General features: G+C 41.2%; 1 protein-coding gene across 1 annotated transcript in view; it reads right to left on the bottom strand.

Moving 5' to 3' along the window:
- The window catches only part of RBM27 (RNA binding motif protein 27), a gene marked incomplete in the record, with an annotated part of 39,484 nt that extends 17,913 nt beyond the window's left edge, over window positions 1-21,571 (bottom strand). Inside the window, 11 exon segments of the mRNA XM_060271696.1 lie at window positions 1,069-1,219; window positions 2,694-2,838; window positions 3,781-3,930; window positions 5,036-5,170; window positions 9,611-9,841; window positions 10,062-10,322; window positions 10,994-11,205; window positions 11,869-11,960; window positions 16,787-16,911; window positions 18,098-18,216; window positions 21,303-21,571. Of these exon segments, the coding sequence (XP_060127679.1) occupies window positions 1,069-1,219; window positions 2,694-2,838; window positions 3,781-3,930; window positions 5,036-5,170; window positions 9,611-9,841; window positions 10,062-10,322; window positions 10,994-11,205; window positions 11,869-11,960; window positions 16,787-16,911; window positions 18,098-18,216; window positions 21,303-21,361 (1,680 nt within the window).
- Between the last annotated feature and the right edge of the window lie 826 nt (window positions 21,572-22,397).

Below are 22,397 nucleotides of genomic sequence, written 5' to 3'. Positions count from 1 at the left end.
GCTGTCCATGGAGGCATAGGTCAATTCTGTGTCCAGGGCAGCTGTCTACCAGCTCCATCTGGTACACAGGCTGAGACCCTACCTGTCCGCAGACTGTCTCGCCAGAGTGGTGCATGCTCTAGTTATCTCCCGCTTGGACTACCACAATGCGCTCTACATGGGACTACCTTTGAAGGTGACTCGGCAACAACAACTAATCCAGAATGCGGCAGCTAGACTGGTGACTGGAAGTGGCCGCCAAGACCATATAACACCAGTCCTGAAGGGCCTACACTGGCTCCCAGTATGTTTCTGAGCACAATTTAAAGCCCTGAACAGTTTCGGTCCAGTATACCTGAAGGAACGTCTCCACCCCCACCATTCAGCCCGGACACTGAGGTCTAGTTCCGAGGGCCTTCTGGCGGTAACTTCACTGTGAGAAATGTGGTTACAGGGAACCAGGCAGAGGGCCTTCTGGATAGGATATAAAGGAAATAAACAACTACCGTATCTGACTTTTAGAAGACATCTGAAGACAGCCCTGTATCAGGAAATTTTTAATGTCTGATGTTTTTCCATTTTTATATGAGCTGTAAGCCGCCCAGAATGGCTGGCGAAACCCATCTAGATGGGTGGGGTATAAATATTTTTATTATTACTATTATTAATTATTATTATTAAATATGGTTCTACAAGCTATTGAATTGTAAGGTATACTTAGTTTTTCACACATGGCTTTTCCATTTTGGCTTTATTTCTGTTAAATATTACACAGTGTAATATGCCATGTGTTGTTGTTCATCTGAGGTTGTATTTACCTAATTTTAAGACCTGCTAAGGAACAGATGACTGTTATTAGGTCTTCATATGTAAAACCACAGAATTCAAAGAGGGTGCACTTTCTTTTTCCTCATGACTGTGTCATTGCCAAGTGGTTCCTCAAGCAAGACTCTAAGTTAGATTTATTTACTCTGCCAGAGAATAATGCAGTATAGAACAAAGTAGAATATACAGACTCGTCCAAGAAACTTCCAGTCCCTTTTTACATTGCTGTATTACTAACCACAAGTGGAATATTATTGGTTTTACCTGAATGTTGACAATTGTTCCAAATTTGCTGAAATGTTCATTAAGTTGAGTAATATTGTTTAGCTCTGGTGGTATTTTACGAACTTCCAATTTGGTGTTTGTATACTGGTTCTTCTTCAGGAATCCTGGCTTATTCTGGTTATTAGTTAGTCTGGAGAGAAAAAAAGACAGATTGACTCTTAATTAAAATTACAATTAAATGTAAATACAACAATTCCCTTTTATTGCCTATAACCATAATGACTACCTTGCTGGGCCAAACAAATACCCACTAAGCCAAGCACTGTCTCGAAAAAAAGACCTGTCAGATACCCCAGGAAGCTCAGAAGCCAAGTAATCTACCACTGTGTTCATAGCTTCAAGTAGTTTTCCAACTATCAGGTCTAACAGTCACAGATAGCTATTGCCTTGACTATGAATGCTATACATTGACCGTGTTATATGAAACTTTACTTCCTTTTTCATTAAAGTATTTCAAATAATATCCATATTAAGTTCCAGTCATTTCACGCAATGACAGAGGCTTACATTGGGATGCAAAGCAATACTGTATGCTTAATTCCTTGACCAAGACATACTCATTAGATTGTTGTTGTTGCTCAGTCGTTCAGTTGTGTCCAACTCTTCGTAACCCCATGGAGCACGCTAGGCACTCCTGTCTTCCACTGCCTCCCACCATAGCTGCCAAGTTTTCCCTTTTCTCGCGAGGAAGCCTATTCAGCATAAGGGAAAATCCCTTTAAAAAAGAGATAACTTGGCAGCTATGCCTCCCACAGTTTGGTCAAACTCATGTTAGTAGCTTGGAGAACACTGTCCAACCATCTCGTTCTCTGACTCATTAGATAGTTCTGGTCAAATCACTATCTTTGAGCCTCACTACATTTTATGTATCAGACTAAATCCACATGTTTTAAGGAAACCATTACATCTACAGAATTGTGTCTAACCACCAAGGTCCAAGGAGGACTTCTAATCACATTACAGGCTCTCTGTTACATGGGTTTGCTGACATGCATTTGGACTTCAAATGCTGTGACATTCACTGTACTGACACGATGGACAAGCCATTAACAAAGATGAGGAAGATGAAGCAGATGTTCCTCTAACCTGCCTCACAATGCTGTTTTGAGAAGAATGAATTTAAATTTACAGCAGCCTGTCCTGACTCTGGGGAATGAAATGAAAATTACTCAACTACGTTGACAATATCTGGACATGGAAGTCAAAGAGCTTATCACTAGAAGCCTTCCTCAACATGGTGCCCTTCAACACCTATCAGTTTCAACCACCATGAACAATGGGCAGGTATGATGAGAGCTACAGTCCATAATGTCTGGAGGACACCAGGTTGGGGAAGACTGACATTCCAGAAAACAAGGTGTAAAATTCCAAGCCCTTTCCCATATTATTGATTGTTGTTAAATTCAGTGAGACTTCTTTGTATAGTGACTAACAAACACAATCTATTCTTTGCAACATTATCTTTGCAATGTATTCTTTGCAACACACAAGAGGAATTATTCACCATTTCACATAAAAGATTCCCATAAGTCAAACCAAATAATTTTCAAATGAACTGAATGGGGCTCATTTTCATTCTGTAGATAGATACATAAAACTCTTACTTTCCAATCCAGGGTTTCTTTGGAGATGGCCCTTCTACAGTGTTTGAAACCCGCTTCCTGTTGTCTGGCTCAAGCACCACTCTAGATACATTACTGTTACTTGCAATGCCAATTGGAGGTTCAGTCTGGATGATAATATTAGCACCTGGAAAGAAAGCAAAGGATTGTATGCTTGCAATGAACTGGAAATGAATTGTATTTATAAAATGGTGAAGTGCAAACATGTACGAATAAACATTTTCCCAAAGGGCTCATAGCTATACTGTCTACCATGCATTGACTTTCCTAAGAAATATATACAGTGCTGAAAGATATAGGCTGCTGCAAGTTCAGGGTTTCTGAGAACAGAAAATGCCATAAATACATTGGACAAAATTAAAGATGCTCAAGCTTGAAGTATCCACCACCAAGTACCACCTGCACATTAAGCTGGGTACAATTCAAAAATCAGGAACACAGGAAGATGCCTTATACCAAAGCCAGACCATTTGTCCACCTGGCTCAGTATTGTCTATACCGATTGGCAGCAAGGTCCAGCGCCAGAGAGTGAACTGGGGATACAGAGCAGGTGCTCTACCACTAAGCTACCAACCTTCCTCTAAGTTTGCATATGAACAGTGTACATTGCACATTAACATAAGCAGATCAGGTGTCCATGAATCCGGACCACTGCTGGAGATTTGGGTTTCCCGGGCTTATTTTACACACAATTATAGCACTTTCCTGTGAAGGGATCTCAGGGAAGATATATCTAATATTAGGCACAAACTGCATTTTAGTGAAAATATGAAAAAACTCATGCAGGAGAATCGGGATCTGATTCCAGACTACAACACACTGAACAGCACTAGTTGTAAATATATTAGTGATTATTGTTTGCCTGTCACTCTTCAAATTGTACATTAAAGAGAGGGAAAGAAAATACAAATTACAAATTAAGACACGAGGGAAAGAAATCACTGCACACACAAAAAGACAACACTGTCATCAGCATTGGGTTCATTTGCTATGAATGGCAAAGTCTGTAATGCTCCCTTGCAAAGTATTCAGACTTTGGGCGTCTGGGTTTCAGGAAACAACAACTCACCTCTTGGATTTGTATCCATCTCACCAGATGTTAGGCCAATAAGATTTGGACGCTGCATTGGTGTCCTTGAAAAGAACTGTCGATACTGAGATCTACCAGTATTGGTAATACTAGGAGCCTCTGGATTGTAGCCATCTGGTTCATACGTATCTTTTGTGAAAGAAAAATATAGATTTTTGACTCATTTAAAAAAATCTTATGTGAGCAGTATTATGCATTTGCTCAAGCAGAAGTGCTTTTTCACATTTTAATATTTTTAACATTTCTATGTTTTAAAGTAGGGTTGTAAAACTTGCTTGATTTTATTGTTTTGTCTTGTGTAAACAACACTGAGATTTTTTACATTCAAGCAGTGTGTAATTTTTATGAAATAAAAAAAATTATTGCACATAATTCACATGTACAATATATTTATATATAAACATGTGTTCAATTTGAGCTATGTAAATATGGCAGGAACCCTGCAACATGCATGTCATAACACAATTTTAAAATATTATTATTACTGTTTTGTTGGTTTACTCACAAAGGTGACCCAAAGGGACTTACAACACACTATAACAAGACACTAATTAAACACCAGTCAGGCTGGAAAAAATTAATCCCACCCCTTTCCCCTTTATGTTGGAAGGATTGTGGAAAACATGGTTCATTTATTCATGTTTGGTGAGAATGCCCCTCTACTGAAAACTTTTGGAACGGAGTATTCTCCATTATATCCGCTATTACAAGCCAACCTTCTTCTCCAAATCCAGCCTTAGCCCTGCTATCTTTGGAAAATAGACGGGCTCCATCCTGCACCACAGAGAACTAATAGGCTTCTTAGTGACTGCAGCATGATTAGAAAAATGGAAGAACCAGGCTGAAATACCCATGAACACATGGGAAAATAATATCTGGGATACAGCAATGTCTGGGCACCTCACCAGACGCAGGAGGGCAATTAAAGGCATAACAAAAAGAGATACTTTCCAAGAAAAGTGGACCTCTTTATTTAACCAAAATCAACTGCTCAATCTTCTCAGGGGAGAGGTTACTTTGTTCGAACATTTAATGTGTAAGCTTATGTCTAAAGTCAATGGATAGAACCACCACCATTTTATGTACTGCTGGATAAAAACCAATAAAAATTGTTGTCTTTTTTTAAAATGATGCTTATTAAAGAAATAATACCCCACTATTTCAGATGTGTGGTGTAAGCAACATCACAAGTACTGGTAAAACTCAAGAGAAGTATAAATCCTTATTTCCTTACGTTCTGATACTGAATATAGTAGGTTTTGGGGTAGTGGAGGAGGTAGTCTAGCTCCCACTGGTGCAAGGCTGGGCACTGTAGTTGTTCCTGGCTGGTCACGGCTGTTGATCAAACTTGCCTGAGATAAAGGTGGCCCTGGAATGAAACATAAACGTTCTAAAAAGCTAATTATGTTTTTTCATGCTTTACCACATTACAAAATATGGCTCTTCTTTTGAGGAGCTCAAAGCTAAATACTAATTCATGTCCTGATTATATATTGTCTGACCTTGATTCCCTTACCTCTGGCCAGCACTTTGCTGCCAACTTCATTCATTCATTCGGCTGCTCTGACCATGTGATGGGCCTCCTTACATCCCTATAACTGGCTTTCTTTCTGCTCCCGTCTCCAGCATAAGCTCCTCATTCTTAGCCTCAAAACCCTCTGACTTTTTGCCTGCAATGTGTGTTCCAAAAGAGTTTTGCCACAATCTCTTTCTTCATAATATACTAATATAACCCTACAAACAACTTTCATGAATTCAGCTTCACCAGCCTCAGCTGAGCTAAGTTCTCTCTTAAATGACCTCACCCTCTCCCTGTCTCCTATGAACAAGACTCTCTCTCTCAAAACATCTGTGTGAATTCATGTGAGTGTAGAATGGTCCCATCCTCCGTTGGTTCTGGCCCAACCCAGTTTTGTTTTGGTATCACCTCCTGCTGGTATGAAGTCCCCAGAGGGGCTGGCAATAAAGAAATGCAGCCGAGGCTTAAAAAGGTTTGCCACTATAGGCTTCGGACACTGGGGTTCTCCAATTTTCTACTACTAGGGCTGGAGAGGACTGAAAATGGCTGAGACCCACTAGTCACAAAATGGTAGCAGATGGAGGTAGAGTTGGACATGATTAGCTGCAATTAACAATAGCATTTTTTATTAATACTTAATCCTATTTGGAAATTGCTAAACTCTGCCACTGTGATTTCCTTGTGGCATGGAGTGTATTTCTTCAAGCCAGGTACACATATTGGCCTTGGAGATTACTGTGTGACTTAGTCTTCCCATTTTAGGCAGAATTTGCTGATTCAGAAGCTCTAGGTGAAACAGACTAAACTTTATATTTTTATTCCCGCCCTCAACACCTCTCAAAATATTTTAATCATCTCCTGCATTTTCTTCTTCTTTTCTCCTTTCACACTTCATTTATAACTTACGCCTCTCCATTCCAAAAAACTGCTGGTTTCTTTCATTCCTTGATCTTTCTCCATTCACCTTTTTCTCATATGACTGCTTCCTTCTCTTTCCAGATTATTATTATTATTATTAACATTAACCTTTTGTGTCTCCAATTTTCCTAAAAGACTCCTTTGGCTCTTTGGAAAAAGACCTCCACCCCAGCAAGCTCTCTGTCTCCTGGCCACCTTTACTCAACATGCAGAATTGCTGGTGTTAGGAGGGCCCAACTACAAGGCTACAATATGGCTAGGTAGTGGAGCAATGAGGCCACATAGAAGTATAGGCGTGATTACATACAGTTAAGCAACGTGGTACGTATCATAGTCTTAACCTACATATTTTAATTGTTTTATATCTGTATTATTTACTGTGCTCTAACTTATAGAGTTTAATTTTAACCTATATATATTTACATGATCTCTATCGCTGTATATGTCCACATTTCCGGTCTGTGGCCGTAATAAACTGATTCATTCATTTATAGTGAATGGCACCAAGCCTTGGTTAAAGCTGCTTTTCAATAAACTGGAGAAAGCATTTTTCTATTTTAACTAACTTTCTGTGTGAGCTAGAAATAGGAAGAGCCAGTGGCATAACAATACCAATAGTAACAACTAGGACAACAACACAAACGGCAACAACAACGGTGTGGTCATTCTGACCTTCCTGACAGCAAACCACATCTACGAAATATTTTCCACCTGTCCAATTACAGTGGAACCTCGGTTTATGAACACCTCGGTTTACAAATTTTCAGTTTACGAACGCCGCGGACCCATCTGGAACGGATTAATTCACTTTCCATTACTTTCAATGGGAAAGTTTGCTTCAGTTTATGAACGCTTCAGTTTATGAACAGACTTCCGGAACCAATTGTGTTCATAAACCGAGGTACCACTGTACAACAATTCAGTATCTTTGCTTATTATTTCATCAACCTCAACAGAAATGTTGCAAAAAGGGTAGGACTGAAGAAAGAAAACACGTTATCCTTGCTGACTGATCCAAAATAAGGGGCTCATCCTTTGTTGTGCAAGGACAGGCTTTGAACAAGTCATATACACATCTGCTGCTTGTTTAAACTGCTGGGTTCTTTTCTTATAACGGTCCATTGAAATACACAATTTTTGAAATAATCCCAAACTGATTTTGTTTTGCATTATAAATAATCTCTGAACAATCTTATTTTCCTGCCTCCAACAGCTCTCACACATTTGTCTGCAGAGGATCCACAGCTGCTGAACAAATACCCAAGCTGATCACAGTTTCAGTGAGGGTGCATACAGAAAACGATTCCATTCTTCCCAGTGTCAAGGAAGAGCCAAATCAAGTCCACTTAAAATTCTATCCAAATTTCTCTCACATAATATTTTCCACAATAGCTAAAGAGGGCCTTCTATGTTGCATAATGCCTCTGAATATAAAGGTATATGGGAAGTTGTCTTACACTGACTCAAACCACTGGCCTTTCTAGTTCAGCAATAGTAAACTTTGGTCTTCAAGTCTGTGTATTGGGGGGGGGGAATCAGTGGGGGGGGGAATCAGGCCCCACTACTGCTTCACTTATCTAAGGCAGGAACAGCAGCACTATGACCATAGAAGCAACACATTAAGAAATAGGTTTCCCAATGCTCGACTGGGTTTGCTATTTGTGGGTTTTCAGGAGCACCTGGCTGGCTACTGTTGGAAATGAAATCTAAATTCTTCTAAATTTTTAATTATTCATCTGTTCTAGTGAATGCCCTATATTATAATCCTGCATATGCGTGCGCATATAGTATGATACTTTGTTTATCTAACTGCCCTCTTATGATGAACCTGTACTTTGCTCAAAACTCCAAACCAGTAAATAATTCAAAGACCTTAATTTACTCCCCTCACCCAATTTATCTCAGGATTAGTAATAAGTTAATACTGTGGTTTTTTTAATAACTAAAAAACTAAATTTAATCTAGCCAGTTCTTTCTACCATCTCCGATGTTTTAGAGAGAGAGAGAAAAGGAAAAGCTGTTTCATTAGCCAAAAGTTTGAAAAAAGGCCAAACTCCTGAAGAGGGCTGCTAGTTAAGGCAAGTCCAAAAATAATTGCCTTTACACAATGAAGTAAATAGGGAAATGCTCTGATACTACTGTTACCTAGGTGCCCAGTCTGTCTGACACCTTGAGTGTGACCCTTAACTCTTCACTTCCTTTAGCACTGCTCTATAAGTGGCTATGCACGGCAGAGGACTTCGATTAATGTGACAGAAAAAGCATACCTTGGCATATACCAGCTATTCTTAAAAACTTGCCCTTACTGCCTGGGAGAAAGAGCTCCAGCATGATGCATATTTGTGATCTGGGACCTGATCTATCCGCCAACTGCCAACAGAAGCACATGCTTCTATTTGCCCTGGCAGGAAAAAAACCCACACATCTTCAACATTACTGTCTCCACAAGTAAACTAATCAACAACTGTTTGCATCTGTTAAGGTCCAAGATACATTATATATTTAAGCTGCAATCCTGCACCATTATGCGCAAGGCTGCAGCCTTAGGATCAGTTATATACCTAAGCTTGTATCCAATGGTATCACTAAGCAGAATGGGGGCGACACGAGCCCCATGGAGACATCCTAGTGGAATGGGTCCAAGTGGAAGGAGGAATGGGACAAGGGAAGGGCATTAGAGGAACTGGATCCCGGGAAGGGGTTCAGCAGCTTAGAAGTTGTTCCGTCCAGATCCAGGACAGTGGCCGTGTGCCTTGGACACCCCGAGCACCACATCACAGCAGACTGATGTGACCCTGGCCCTGCCTACTGTCAGTGATGAACCCTCCTGGGGAGCTGCCTGGGAATAGATGAGACAGTGAACCAACCCCGTTGACTCTGCCTCCATCACGAAGGATATGGAGATGGCTGCATGGATGCAAACACTCAGCAGGCCCAGCCTATTCAGAGGAGAGCCATCTTGTTTGCCCAACCCCATGGCTCAACCCATTTAGGGTGTGTCAAGTGTTCAGACAAAATCTTAGTTTCTGTTTAGCCGTATACCTAGACCACTGCTGCACCCGTTAACCTGAAAGCTTCATAACCTTACTTATATATATCATACTGACCTTCACATTAAAGCCTTTGGCAAAAACCTAGATAGAAGTCCGAGCACTGGATCTACTAGAGAGCCTGGGCAGGAGGAAAGCAGTTTTCAGCTATTCCACCTGCAGCTCCCTCACCCACCCTTAAATGTGCTCTGGAGGGTCCTTCAAACCCCAGATTCCTGTAATGCTACTTTAGAGAAATAAAGCACCATTTATGAAATGTTCTCAGCTACTGTGCTGACTGACTGCAGTATTTTAAAGTGCTATTTTAAGGAGGAAATCTTACTTGGTATAGGAATTCTAACAGGTGGCGGCGGCCGAGGATGTACATGTGGCCCTGGCATTCTCATGTTGTGAGTTGGGCCTTGCGCAGGAGGCATAAGCATTCCAGGAGGAGGAAGTCCTGGGGGTGGTGGAGGAAATGGAATCATGCTTGGCAAAGATACCTCATCCACGACCAACGGGTCATTTCCGTGATCATATTGACAGAGGTCACCAAGTACACAAAATCCTCTCTCTGTAAAATAAAAATAAATCACAATATAAACCATCATTAATGGTAGCTTACCTTTATCTGATTGATTATATAGATTACATATGAATGAATAAAATAGATTACATATAGATTTTAAACCAAAGTCTCACTTATATTGTGTGGCTGGCAACAACAACAAAACAGTTCAAAACAACATTCTTAATTGCAAATTCTAAGTAGAACAACCAGGAGTAACACTTACCGTCATAATCTCGACAGCGTCTTTTTGGTGGAGCGTTTCTGCCAAATGAATTAGGAGCAGAATGATTGTTGTAGTAATTCGACCAGCTTTCTGTTGTGTTTTCAGGATGGTGAGCAGGTGCAATCACAGTAACAGCACTGGGAATACACTGTGCTCCAGAGGAATACTGTTCAGTAGAGTTAACGGAAGACAAAGACACTGGGTTATATGAGCTCTCCATATCACTCCTTTCACATTTGAATTTGGCTCGATCTCTGTGATCTGAAAAAAAAATCATAATAGATTTGGTAAGTTTCTATGTTCGTCCTTGGTACCTGGAGATTCTCTGACAGCAGACAGAAAATTTAACACCATAACAAATGCGGGGGGAAACGTCTAAGCACAACTTGGTTAATGTTTTAACAGTGTACTCAGGCTAGTTCTTGCAAGACAATGTGAATATTTGTCCTGCAACGTATGCACTAACTAAACTTATTTCCTTTAGAAAAAAAGCAAACTGTATTTTTCAAGTAATTTCAATTACTTTCTTTTTTCTTGAAATGCTATGGCAACACAAGATCTCAGCTATTTGTAAAGGGGCAGGGATCCATTAAAAGTTAGGAAAATCCAACATTTCTTCTCTGCCAAAAGAAACCTAGCAATATAAAGCAGCAGCTTTTACCAACAGGGAAAGTATAACAGAAGGCACTGCTCTACCAGAATACACGTGAGAACAAATTAAAAAATAATAATCCCCAGATTAGGTTGCTCTCAGAGCACAGCTTTTAGCCAGCTTTATAACAAGTCAGCAATAGCTTCTTCTCAAAGACAATTCTGTTTGTTGAATTTGCCAGAAATTCAGGATAAAATGTTCATTAAGAAGTATGACATTTCATTAACTGCCATGAAACTCAGATTAGACATTACTTGGCTATAATACGTAAACGGCTTACCAACATTTCTGTTTGCATCCCTTTCTTTGTTTGCTTCCTGGTCTTTGCTTCTACCTCTGCTGCGGCTACGACTTCGACTAAGTCCTCTACTTTTACTGCGACTCTTACTTCTTCCCCTTCGCCAATCATATTTGTCTCTATACAAATCGTTCCGTTCATAGTATCTATCATAATCTCTCCATTTGCCATCATCTCTTTTTCTCTCTCTGGTTCTATTAAGAAAAACAACACATGCTAACAGGTGGATTTAGAAAAGCTGAAAATGCTTATGGCATCAAAATATAACAACAGTTTTGACAGAGGGAAGTTTGTATGAAGAAGTAAACAACATAATTATATCCAAGTGACGTCAACATTGGAAAAAACTACAAAAATGTTAGGTGTAATAGCCCTAAAGCAAATAAACTCCAAATTGTTTGTCTTACTAAAGCATGCTAGTATTGCATTTTTTAAAAAATCGTTCCTATTAATATGGTTGGGGACCGCCCCTCTCCTGCATAAAACAATTATTTGCATCCATGGGCACAGAGGATTCAATACAGTTCTCTAAAATTGTGTGTATATTTACTTATTTCATTTATATCCCATCTTTCCTGCAGCAAGCTCAAGGTGGGGTACATAGTTCTCCACATTTTATCCTCACAACAACCTTGTGAGGTAAGTTAGGCTAAAGGTGATTGCCTGGCCCTCAAGGTGACCTCTTAATGGATTATGTGAGAATCTGTAAAACTTCCTAATCATAATACAAAAGGAGGGGACACATATATTACTAAATTTATCACAAAACTTATTATGATGTCTGAAACAGAAGTTTAATTGATTCGGAGGCCAACAAATGCTAACAAGTGTTAAAGAAGAATACTTCAGATACTAACCTTTGCTCATTAGAATCTGAACGATTTTTCTGTGGGCTAGCATATTTCTTCTTTTTGCCCTCTCGCTCATCTTCAAAAGTCTCCTGAAATGGCTAAAGACAAACAGCAAATCATCACTTCACACTAAGTTTTCACTCCTGGGGGCGTGGGGAAGACCCCAAAGAATCTAAAAACCTGTTTAAGCAATAAGAGAGCAAGGCTCGAGACAAGTCACTGTATACACATTTTAAATTTGCTTCTAGTGTGAAATGTAATGAAGAGGACATATACAAAACAACCATCTCTCCTCATATGAACCAACCTGGACTCAGCAATCATCATCTGAGGCTCTTCATCATATGCTTCCTCCACAAGAGGTCTGGAGGGTGACAACATAAGAATGGGTCTGTTCTGTGGTGGCTCCCACCTCTCCCCAGGGAGGCTTGCCCGGTACCTATCTGTAGGCGCTAGGCAAAAACACTCATTTTATCTCAGGCCTTTGACTAATTAAACAATATATGGTCTTTTAAATGGGGTGGGTGGCCTGCTTTTGTTTGTTACTATGGTATGTATTTTTATGTTATTATAAACTGCCCTGTAATCCTAGGATGAAGGGTGGTATGAACATTCAATCATTCAATCAATCAATCAATCAATCAATCAATGTCCATCATAATATTTTTTTATAATTGTTACCTTTAAGAAATTTTATTTTAATTTTGAAACTGCTACATTTTAGGTTTAAAAAGATTGCCTTTACAGTATAACTGTGGAAGCACTCATAATTTGTTGCAATATTCCATGTGTTCAACAAGGCTGGATTACTATATGGATTCAGAAGACTTGCAAGAGCAATGCAGCATAAGCAAGTGGGGCGGGGCGGGGGGGGGGGGTCACAACTAATATGCTGTTTTATTACTTTCATTGGGTCTATGGAGAGAAGACCATGAAGACACTTCAAGGCTTTAAAATGTCAAAACTAGAATTTCAAATTGGGGCCTGAAACAAATTGGCAACCAGAGCAGTCGGGCCAGAATTGGTGTGTATTATATGTTCATGCTTCCTTGTTCTAGTTAACAATCCAGCTGCCATGTTCTGAACTAACTGTAATTTGGAAACTGTATTCAAAGTCAGCTCAAAGTATGACACATTGCAGTAGTCTAATGTGAAGGTTATCAGAGCACAGACAACTGAAACCACGCTCATGTCTAGCTGGATAGGAACACAGCTGAGCTAGCAGCTGAAGCTGGTGGAAGGCACTCCATGCCACTGAGGCAACTTATGTTTTCAATGACCAAGATGGATCCAAGAGTACCATCAAGCTGCGCACCTGCTCCTTCAAAGGGAGTGCAACACTTTCAAAAAGAAGATGCATTTTACTCATCCAGACAGAGGTCCTGCACACTACCAATGTCTTAAGTCTTATCTGGATTGAGTTTCAATTTGTTGGCCCTCATCTAGTCCAGAGTTCCACACAGTTGTTAAAAAGAATGGGAGATAAAATCGAACCCTGTGCTTTGGAAGCTTCATGGGGCTGAACAATACCCTCTAAGCCAGGCACCCCCAAACTTCGGCCCTCCAGATGTTTTGGACTACAATTCCCATCTTCCCCGACCACTGGTCCTGTTAGCTAGGGATCATGGGAGTTGTAGGCCAAAACATCTGGAGGGCCACAGTTTGGGGATGCCTGCTCTACATCATGTTATGTTTATCTGCCCTATGTACAGTTCAGCTCGTGCTAGTATACTAAATTCCATAATCCAGCCTATGGCTGACAAACCAGTTGACCTACAGCTTGCCTGGGTTCTTCAAGATGTGGATCCTTATATTACTCTACAGGTTGCTAAATTCCTAACAGCCGTCCTCTCGTACAAGAGACGGAATGGAATGTTAGCAGATTATTTATAGTTATAATAATTTTCTATAATGACATCTGATATTGATTTTAGCGTAGTGCCTAAATTTTTAATCATTATCTTAAACTTTTCTTTTTAATTGTTAATATTTGTCCTTGTGAGCTGTGAATTGTGTTTTATTATTTGTGGCTTGAACAAGTCCACTGTTTTATTTGATTTATTTTGTTGTGTTGTGTTTTATGATGGGTGTAAAGCCGAATAAACATCCTGATTGATTGATTGAGCATGTGCAGGGGAACCCTTATGACTGCCTAACATTGGCCACAAAAATGCCTTTTAATCAAAACTGTAAGCGTGTTATACAACTCATGGATTATGGCACATTACTAGAGATGCTCTCATGGGCTTCAGAAAACAATTTCCCCAAACGCAAACATAGAAATCATTCCAAGTAGTAACAAAGCCACTGCAAGACAGTCCCCCTATTCACAACTCTGACAGCCTCTCTGTAAGAATATTATGGTCAATGGTATCAAAAAGTGCAGAGAGGTCAAGAAAAATCAACATGGACACCCCCCCCCCGTCCCTTTCCTGACACAGGCCAACCAAGGCAGTCTCAGCACCAAAGGCAGGCCTGAATGCCAACTGAAATGAAAAATCAGTCTCATCCAAGAGTTATTGGAGCTATTTCAGGGTTATTAGTTTTCATAAGCAGAAGAGCTGAAATCTCTAAACAGTCACTGAGAGGAGCTCTGCATAAAGTGTGCAACAGTCTAACTCTATAATCTCAAAGCCATTAACTTTCATTATATAATGTAAATCATACTTTCTAGAAAAGATTGTGGAAGAAAGAAAACAAAAGTGTGACAGAATATACTAAACTGTCTATAGAAAGTGCATGGGGGGGAGTCTAAACATGACTTAAGCATTATCTAGTTAATCTTTTGATATCTAAGAGAATTTAGAATTAGAAATAAAAATCACCTCTAACATTACATGAAATACAGGCATATGAGATGGGGGAGGAGCGGGACTGTGTGGTGTGAGGATATCATGTCTCATTTGACCTTATCTAAGTATAGCCAAACACTTTGCTGTAATATGTCCACCACTTACATCAGATCAGCCTGTCTGAGCTATGAACACATTACACTTTAAGGAAAACTGGTTTATTTCCTTCACTACACTTACTCTTAAACAAGACACCCCTAGTACTATGAAGTGTACAATCTTAGAACAGTCGATGTTCTAGGATTTTAGCAAGCAACATATGAAGTCAGACTCGACAGGATTCAGGATAGATAACAGCATGCAGGGGTACTTGAAGCTGTGGACTCTTGTAGAGCAACTCTCTTTTCAAGTAAACTTTCTCAAAAAGCAGAAGGTTGCAGAGGTCTGGTTATCTGGCTTCAGAATCAACTTTAAAGCCTGGTTGCACTCCCTTAATAGGAGTGACATTAGATTTAATAGGTTTAGACACTGGGTGTGCTCACTGATTCAGCTTCATCATTAGAAGGACAAGTATAGCATGGAGAACCTTCTACCAGTTTAGATTGGTACAACAGTTACAACAGTAACTTTGCTGCATTTGCAGCACCAAAGTGACCTCCCTGGGGCACAAGCCTGGATAGAGTGTATGGAGGTCCTGGGCTGCCAGACGACAAGACTCCCTCTCGGCCTCACTGATGTTGTCCGAAGGAAAGCAGAGCAATACATTTGGCACTGGTTTGGCTGCAGGAGTTACTAGGAGGCGGCATACAAGACACCATCCAACTGCCTTAGGCACCCCACTCTGGGCTTGTGTAGAGTTTGCTCCTTAAGACTTTTATACTCCTAAATATATTCTGCAAATCAGTGGGCACAGATTGTTCCTCAGGGTTTACTCCCGAAGCCTTTCATACAAATGAGTATAGCTGCAAGGTAGAGACGGTTTAGGGTCAGTGTTTTCCTTCTCCTAGATGGGCTACCCTCCCAGGTTGACGAGCCCCATCTAGGACAACTGTAACTGGACAGATAGTTTAGGTTGTTATCCACACCATGGTAACCACCTGTCTGGATTATGCAAGGTGTTGTGTGTGGGCCTGTCTGAAAATTGTCCAGAAACCTCAGTCAGAATATGGCTGCAAGGTTACTAAGTGAGAGGGATGAGAACATTGCACCAGTGCTCATCACCTTCACTTGCTTCAAATCTGTTTCCAATTCAAAATGCTGATATTGACCTTCAGTCTTTTAGGGTTGCAGGTCAGGGTACCTGGAGGATTTCTTCGTCCTATATGCACCCTGAAGTCTTCGTCTGAGACCCATCACTGGGTGCTTCCACCAGGTGACTGCAGAGAGCACGGTATATTTTTTGGTACCACATGGATGCCTCTTTTGTTACCCAAGAAAATATTTTAATAAAAACAATTTAAATAATAATAATAATAATAATAATCCAGGACCTTTAAAGTCTTTTATAGCTTTAAACTGTTTCAACCTTATTATTTTATTCTCATCTCCTTGTATTTTGGGTTGCATTGTTTTTAATTGATACTTTTTATTTCACTACTCAATCAATTTTAATTTGCTTTCTTTTATGTAGTAAGCTGCCTGAAGAACCTTGTTCTGCCTATAAATAAATGTAAAAGCACATTGTTGATACCTCAAGTTTTAACAAACCATTCATCATTTAAAAGGACTGAACTATGAAAGAATTTTTCACTTTGCTAACTGCCATACATAGCTTTTCAAAAGGACATGCATAACTATTAACAATGGATCTGCACTATAAAAGATAGTGCAACTGTCACCTGCATGTGTGTGTCTACACATGTACATACACACACCAGCTTATCTGCTGCCTTTGGATATTAAAGGGGGGGGAAACTACTCATGTTTCTAATAAAGCTAGATTAAGGCTGCAATCCTATAATTGCCTGTCAATAGGTTACATTGAACTCAAGGGTGCTTGCTTTTGAGTAGATATGTATAAGACTACACTGCATGGCTTTAATCCTATGCACACAGTGGGACACACTTCTGAACAAACATGCACAGGATTGCACCAAGAGTCACAAGCAAGAGACAAAGAAATTTGACATTACCTCCTCTTTGATTTCTTCCTTGACCTGACCCACAGGCTTCAACTCTGGCTTTGCTGGTTCATTGGGAGCTAGGTAATCCTTGGTGTATAGGCTCTCGAAGAGTTTATCAACAAAGCCTGACGTTTCTGGAAGAGAAATACAGAAAAAAGGAATCATTCCAAAAGAGATCCTACTCCCTAGTTTTATATTAATCATACTTCTGCTACTTTGATCCAGGCCAGTTGAGTTCCTTGTGCCTGAAAGAGCACTGGACTAGTTTTCTCATTAGCAAAAAGTCTGCCATGCTACACTGCAAGTCTCTTTAAAAGTGTGGAGCATTAAAAAATTCATTTGCCAAGTGACACGGAGGTCTACCATTTGAAGGAAATGAAATGTTCCACAAAAGTACACTCTTGTATGGTGTTGTCCTCTGCCTAAAGTAGCCCTTTGGATCTACACCATATGTTCTCAAAAATGCATTAAAACCTATTGGTTAATCATTTTGTGTACAGAAAAAGATGGTGTAAGTGTTGGTGTAAGCAAATGGAGCTTGGCAATTCCTTCAAATCCTGGAGTTCCAAAGCAGTGGTGAAGATGAATGCTGCTTCCTGACCAGCCCCATAGTTAGGAGAATATAATTTATTTTGGCTTTGCACCTGCCAGGTCCAAGAACAGGATCATAAGAATCCTCTACAACCTTCTTGGAAGCAAGCCAACTATAGTTTATGAGCTTTCACCATAGTTAAGATCAACCAGTCTATGGTTCAGACAACTCACTAAACTGTAATTAATCTAATTACAATTTAGTCAATGCTAAACTATGGTTTAGTATTACGTTGAAATCCAGCCAATGTTTTGCGGCTTATTCAAACACTTTGTGATTCATATTTGTATTTCATAGCTAACACGTGCTACACTAACTTAGAGATGAACTGGTTTGTCCCATGATAAAATTGTGCTCTAGTTATTTATAATTTATTGTCCTCATAAGTTAATATGGATACTCTTTGGCCAATGTGAAATGTATTTCTCCAGTAATTGTGAATAGAAGTTAAAACTATCTGCGACGGGGAAAAAAAGATCTTTCACACTTGCTTAATTGTAAATAGGCAAAGTTCCTTTATGAGTACAGTACAATTGTTTTACTGAGAAGGCCAAACATTTACATTGTTGAAGCTGCTATCATATAATTAAGCTCCATCTAGGTGACCCTTGGGGGTCCCTTTGAACTGTACAAATCTATGATTCTATCTCCAGGGCTCCTCCTAAAAAAGTTTCTTACCACCATATTCACAAAATCCTGCCATTAGGGGGAAAAAATCACAGCAGTACCTTTTTGCAGAAAGACATCTAGCTGATCAGCGCAGAAAGCCTTCAGTTCTTTTTCTGGTTTATCTTTTTTGACCAATGCCACAACATAGTTAGCCAAGGCTGATGGATCGGCATCACATCTAAGGAAAAAAATACTGCTATCATTATGTAACTTACAGCTTTATGAGTCTAATGCACAATGAAGCATTACAATGGATTCATCTTCAGTGAAGACATGTCATTAAGCATGAATATCTCCCCTCACTATTGAGCAGCATGTCCCACAAATTTTAGTGGGCCATGTTTCCAAGTACATATGCTTAGGCTAGCAGCCTTAGAATGAAGTCTTCAAATTCAAGGGTGGATAGAACATCTTGCTATTGTTTTAATTTAATTGGTGCTTGATACAGAATTGATACAAAAATAGAAATTATGTTGAACAAATGCTATACAAACAACCAAACCTACTACCCAGTATAATTTTGACACCTGCTTGATCATGCCAAAGGCCCATCTAGTCCAATTCCCTGTTTTCACCATGGCCAACCTATCAGAAGCAAGCAGGGCATGACTGCAGCAGGGATCTCCCCAATTTTGATTTCCACAGTTGAGCAAATAATCACTATTCTACCCTCAAAGTGTCCTTTGTGAGGTTTTTAATTCAGCTGAATTAAAAACTTCCTCTTTGCTCCTGGATGCTGAACCACAAATGGCTTAATTACTTGGGCAACTGGGCCATAGCAAAATGGTACAACATATGATTGGCATGCAAAGAGTATCAGATTAATGCCTGGAGACTCCAGTTAAAGTCTAGATAGGACCCTGGCATGAGACTCAAGGCAGCCAACTCAACAATAATGTGAGATGAACCAAAGGATCTGGCTCAGTATAAGACAGCTGTAGATATTCAAGAAATCAAAAACAAAAGTTAGAGACATTTTTCTACTTTTCGTATGTTAAATGAAGCACGTTTTTATGACAGTTCTGAAACCAAGGCTGAAAAAGTGCAAGTTGATTAACAAGGACATAATATTCAAAACTAGGCTTCAGCAACTGTATTTACGTACAGCTGTGACTGCAAGCATGAGCCAAACAACTATCAATATTAACCAAATATGTCATTTAGCAGATTAACCAAAATGGTTTATCCAGAAACTACTATGCACAACTAAATATACTGGGTGAAATTTAATGTTGCGTTATGATAAACATTCCATCTGCACAAGCTTATCCAGTAGCCAGAAGGAATGATTTCTTCTACCCTCCTTGTAGTAAGGGTTCTGCTAACCCTCCTGAGCCAATTTCAGGGGGCAAGCAGGGGGAGGAGTGTGGGGAAGCCCCATTGAACAAACAGAAGCCCTTGCCCAGGACTTTCACTCATAGTTTTTGCTAGGTGAATCCCACCCACAGTATAGAATTAGGAACTTTTCATGGTCATAATTATGCAAGTCTATAATTATGGATTTAAATGCCAAAATTGCCCAGAAATGCAAATGTGAAATTGCTACTTCTTTATTGTTTAATAATAAATCAGAATTTTGTAGTAGTTGAAATAGGAAATGCATATTAAAGCCAACAAAAACACAAAGGCAGGATAATTAGCACTTGAAATGTCTTCAAGGAACTGGGCAGGCATTGGAAAATTAATGCTTCACAACTCTATGCAGCAGAGAAGTACACATTAGGATTCTACAAATGAGACAGAAATGCACTCTGTCTATTTACAACAGGGTAGTTCAAGTTTACTTTTAACTCACTCTTGGCATATTCAAGAGTGTCTGTAGTCTTAACTCGCTGTTCAGAATTTAAAACTGAAGTCACATATCAATTCAAGCTAATAGTTTAGTGTAGAGTACTTGCTCCCAAAATTAAGTGCAGGGAAGTTGACATGTTAGCTCCTGGGCCAAAAAGACAATTAACAGACCAACTGCAAAAAATATATATAATGTAAGATTTCCGTCTAGTATCTCTGCCTGCTTATCACTGATGCAGTGATATACACATAGATTAGAATTTAAGTGTCAGCTTGACAAAACATCAGCTTATTAAGCAACAATGTCAAGCTGTCAGTATGTATCCAGGATGGGGAACTGTATCTTAACAGTGGTCCAAAACTCCCCTACTCCCATGGGCCACTTTGACAACTGCAGCTATGGGAGATAGCAAGGCTTTTGTGGGGTGTTGCTGTGAACCCCTCCAAATGGAGGCTCACGTGTAAATCAATCATATATCATAAAGACACCACAGTCTCCACTGTGCCTCATTTCCAAAATGGAAACACAGACCCTGGGTAAGCAGCCCAAGGAAACCCAAGCAACTTATGACCAAAAGCTTGCAACTAAATATAAAAACAAAATCAAGATTGCCCCCTTTGTCTGAAGTACTCTTTTAAACTATCCTAACAAACAACTCATCAACCCCCAACATTTCAGACGTTTTGACAAAGGGATGAACACAGGAGGGGGCAACATTTCGTCTCCACTGTAGCACTCCTGCAGTAAGGCACACTTGGCCTAATGCTGCATGTTTTACTTTTCAAGGAGCTGCTCTGAAGAGTAGTTCCCCTGTTTTTGTTAAAGTGATATATACTATGGTAGCTATGCATTATTAAACAATTAGTCACCAGATTACAGTTTGGAAGAACTACGAGCAAGTGCAGAAGACAGAAAGCAGCACCCCCTCCAGAAATGGTAACCCTGCATAGCCCAATAACCTCAGCACCTACTCTTTCCGTGTGTGTGTGTGTGTGTGTGTGTGTGTGTGTGTGTGTGTGTGTCTCCCACCCAAACAACCAACTTCCTCACGCGGCCCCTCAGCGGCCTCCCCGTCCCAGAACCAGTTATAACCTTAACCTCATTCCTGAGGCACACACCCCTTGTTGACGCCAGTTGCCCCACACCCGCTGCCGACCCACAGCAGCTCTTCACGAATCCCCTCTTGCCGCCTCCGCCTCCTGGCACGAAGCCCATCCCCGCACATGTACCCCATTGACTTGAGGCATTTTACCAGTACCGACCCCCCCCTCACCTCTTCATTCACCCCGACTATTTATCAAGGAGCCCCCCCATACCCGTAACTCCTCTTCCCCAGCTCGCCCCCCTTTCCTCGGTTGCCTCTCACCCCTCGGCTCCCTTCTCCCACATGGGAAGGCCTCCACCGCAGCCCCGCCGCCGCAGCCCCTCGCCCTCCTCCTCCGCTCCCCACAACCAGCCCCCGCCGCACTCACATTGGCTCCAGCAACTTGGCCAGCCAGGATTTGAGCGCGTCCACGTTCTCTATGATCATGATGGTGGTGGTAGTGGCGGCGGCGGCGCTGCTGCTGCGGCTACACTCCGGGCAGCATCTCTCCGGCTCCCTTCCCGCTCCCTTCCCCCACCCGCTGCTCCCCCGCGAGCAGTTACTCGCCCACGGCAGCTACCCCGCTGTCCTGTCGCCCAGGCAGGGCCTAAGAGTCAGACCAGGAACTAGCTGAGCCGAGAGCGCAGCCGAACCTGCTGGGTGCCGGAGAGGGGGGGGCGGGCACCCGGTCTCCCGGCGGAGCCAATGGCGTGGCAAGGCCTCGAGTCGAGTGAGCCAATCCGCGGCCGCCGGAGGTAGTGGGAGAGCGGGTGGGGGGGGGGTCAGTGGTGAAAGGCCGCAGCAGGCTAGGTCGAGGCAGCACGCGTGAAACCCTTTGCGGGCGCACGAGCGACGTGAGCGGGGAAGAGGGGGGGGTCGGCACCGCTCCCGACGGCCCTGTGGCTTCGAGCCAGGCCTCGGCACGCCGTATAGATGGCGCTCGGGAACGTGCGCAGTGACTGCGAAGAAAGGGGTTGTCTCTGAGCGCGTGCAGAGTCCAATCCCGCCCCCAACAGACACAGGCATACACACGCACACAACCAGTGGATGAGACTGCCACCAAATAAAGTATGGTATGTCCTCTGCGTTTTCCAAAGCATGGAAGGAAAGTTTCCATTTTATTTCTAGTAAGTGGAAGGTCGCTTGCGAGTTATTGGCTCCGAGCTCAGTGGAATACGTATTAGGAGTAAACGTACATAGGAATCTTTCTTAGAGACATTTCTTTGTAAACTGCAATCCTAAACGCGCACTAGAAAGTTCTGAGCTTGCGTGTGCTCCAGTGGGGGTGGGGCCCTCATGGCATCTAAACCCCGCCCCCTTGATATGTAGAGATTTTAACCAAATCTCCCGCTGTTACGGTAGCTATTAGGGGTTGCCCCTAGCCCCACTGTGACTGGAACACCGTCAGTGATCTGGACTTGCGCTTTGGATTGTGCCGTGCAGAACTCGTCTTTTCCCAGTAGGAAATTGGTCTGATCTGTGC

This window comes from Zootoca vivipara, chromosome 2, assembly GCF_963506605.1.
Source record: "Zootoca vivipara chromosome 2, rZooViv1.1, whole genome shotgun sequence".
Taxonomy (NCBI): domain Eukaryota; kingdom Metazoa; phylum Chordata; class Lepidosauria; order Squamata; family Lacertidae; genus Zootoca; species Zootoca vivipara.
The sequence above is the reverse complement of the archived record's forward strand: the minus strand, read 5'-3'. Positions and strand labels throughout refer to the sequence as shown.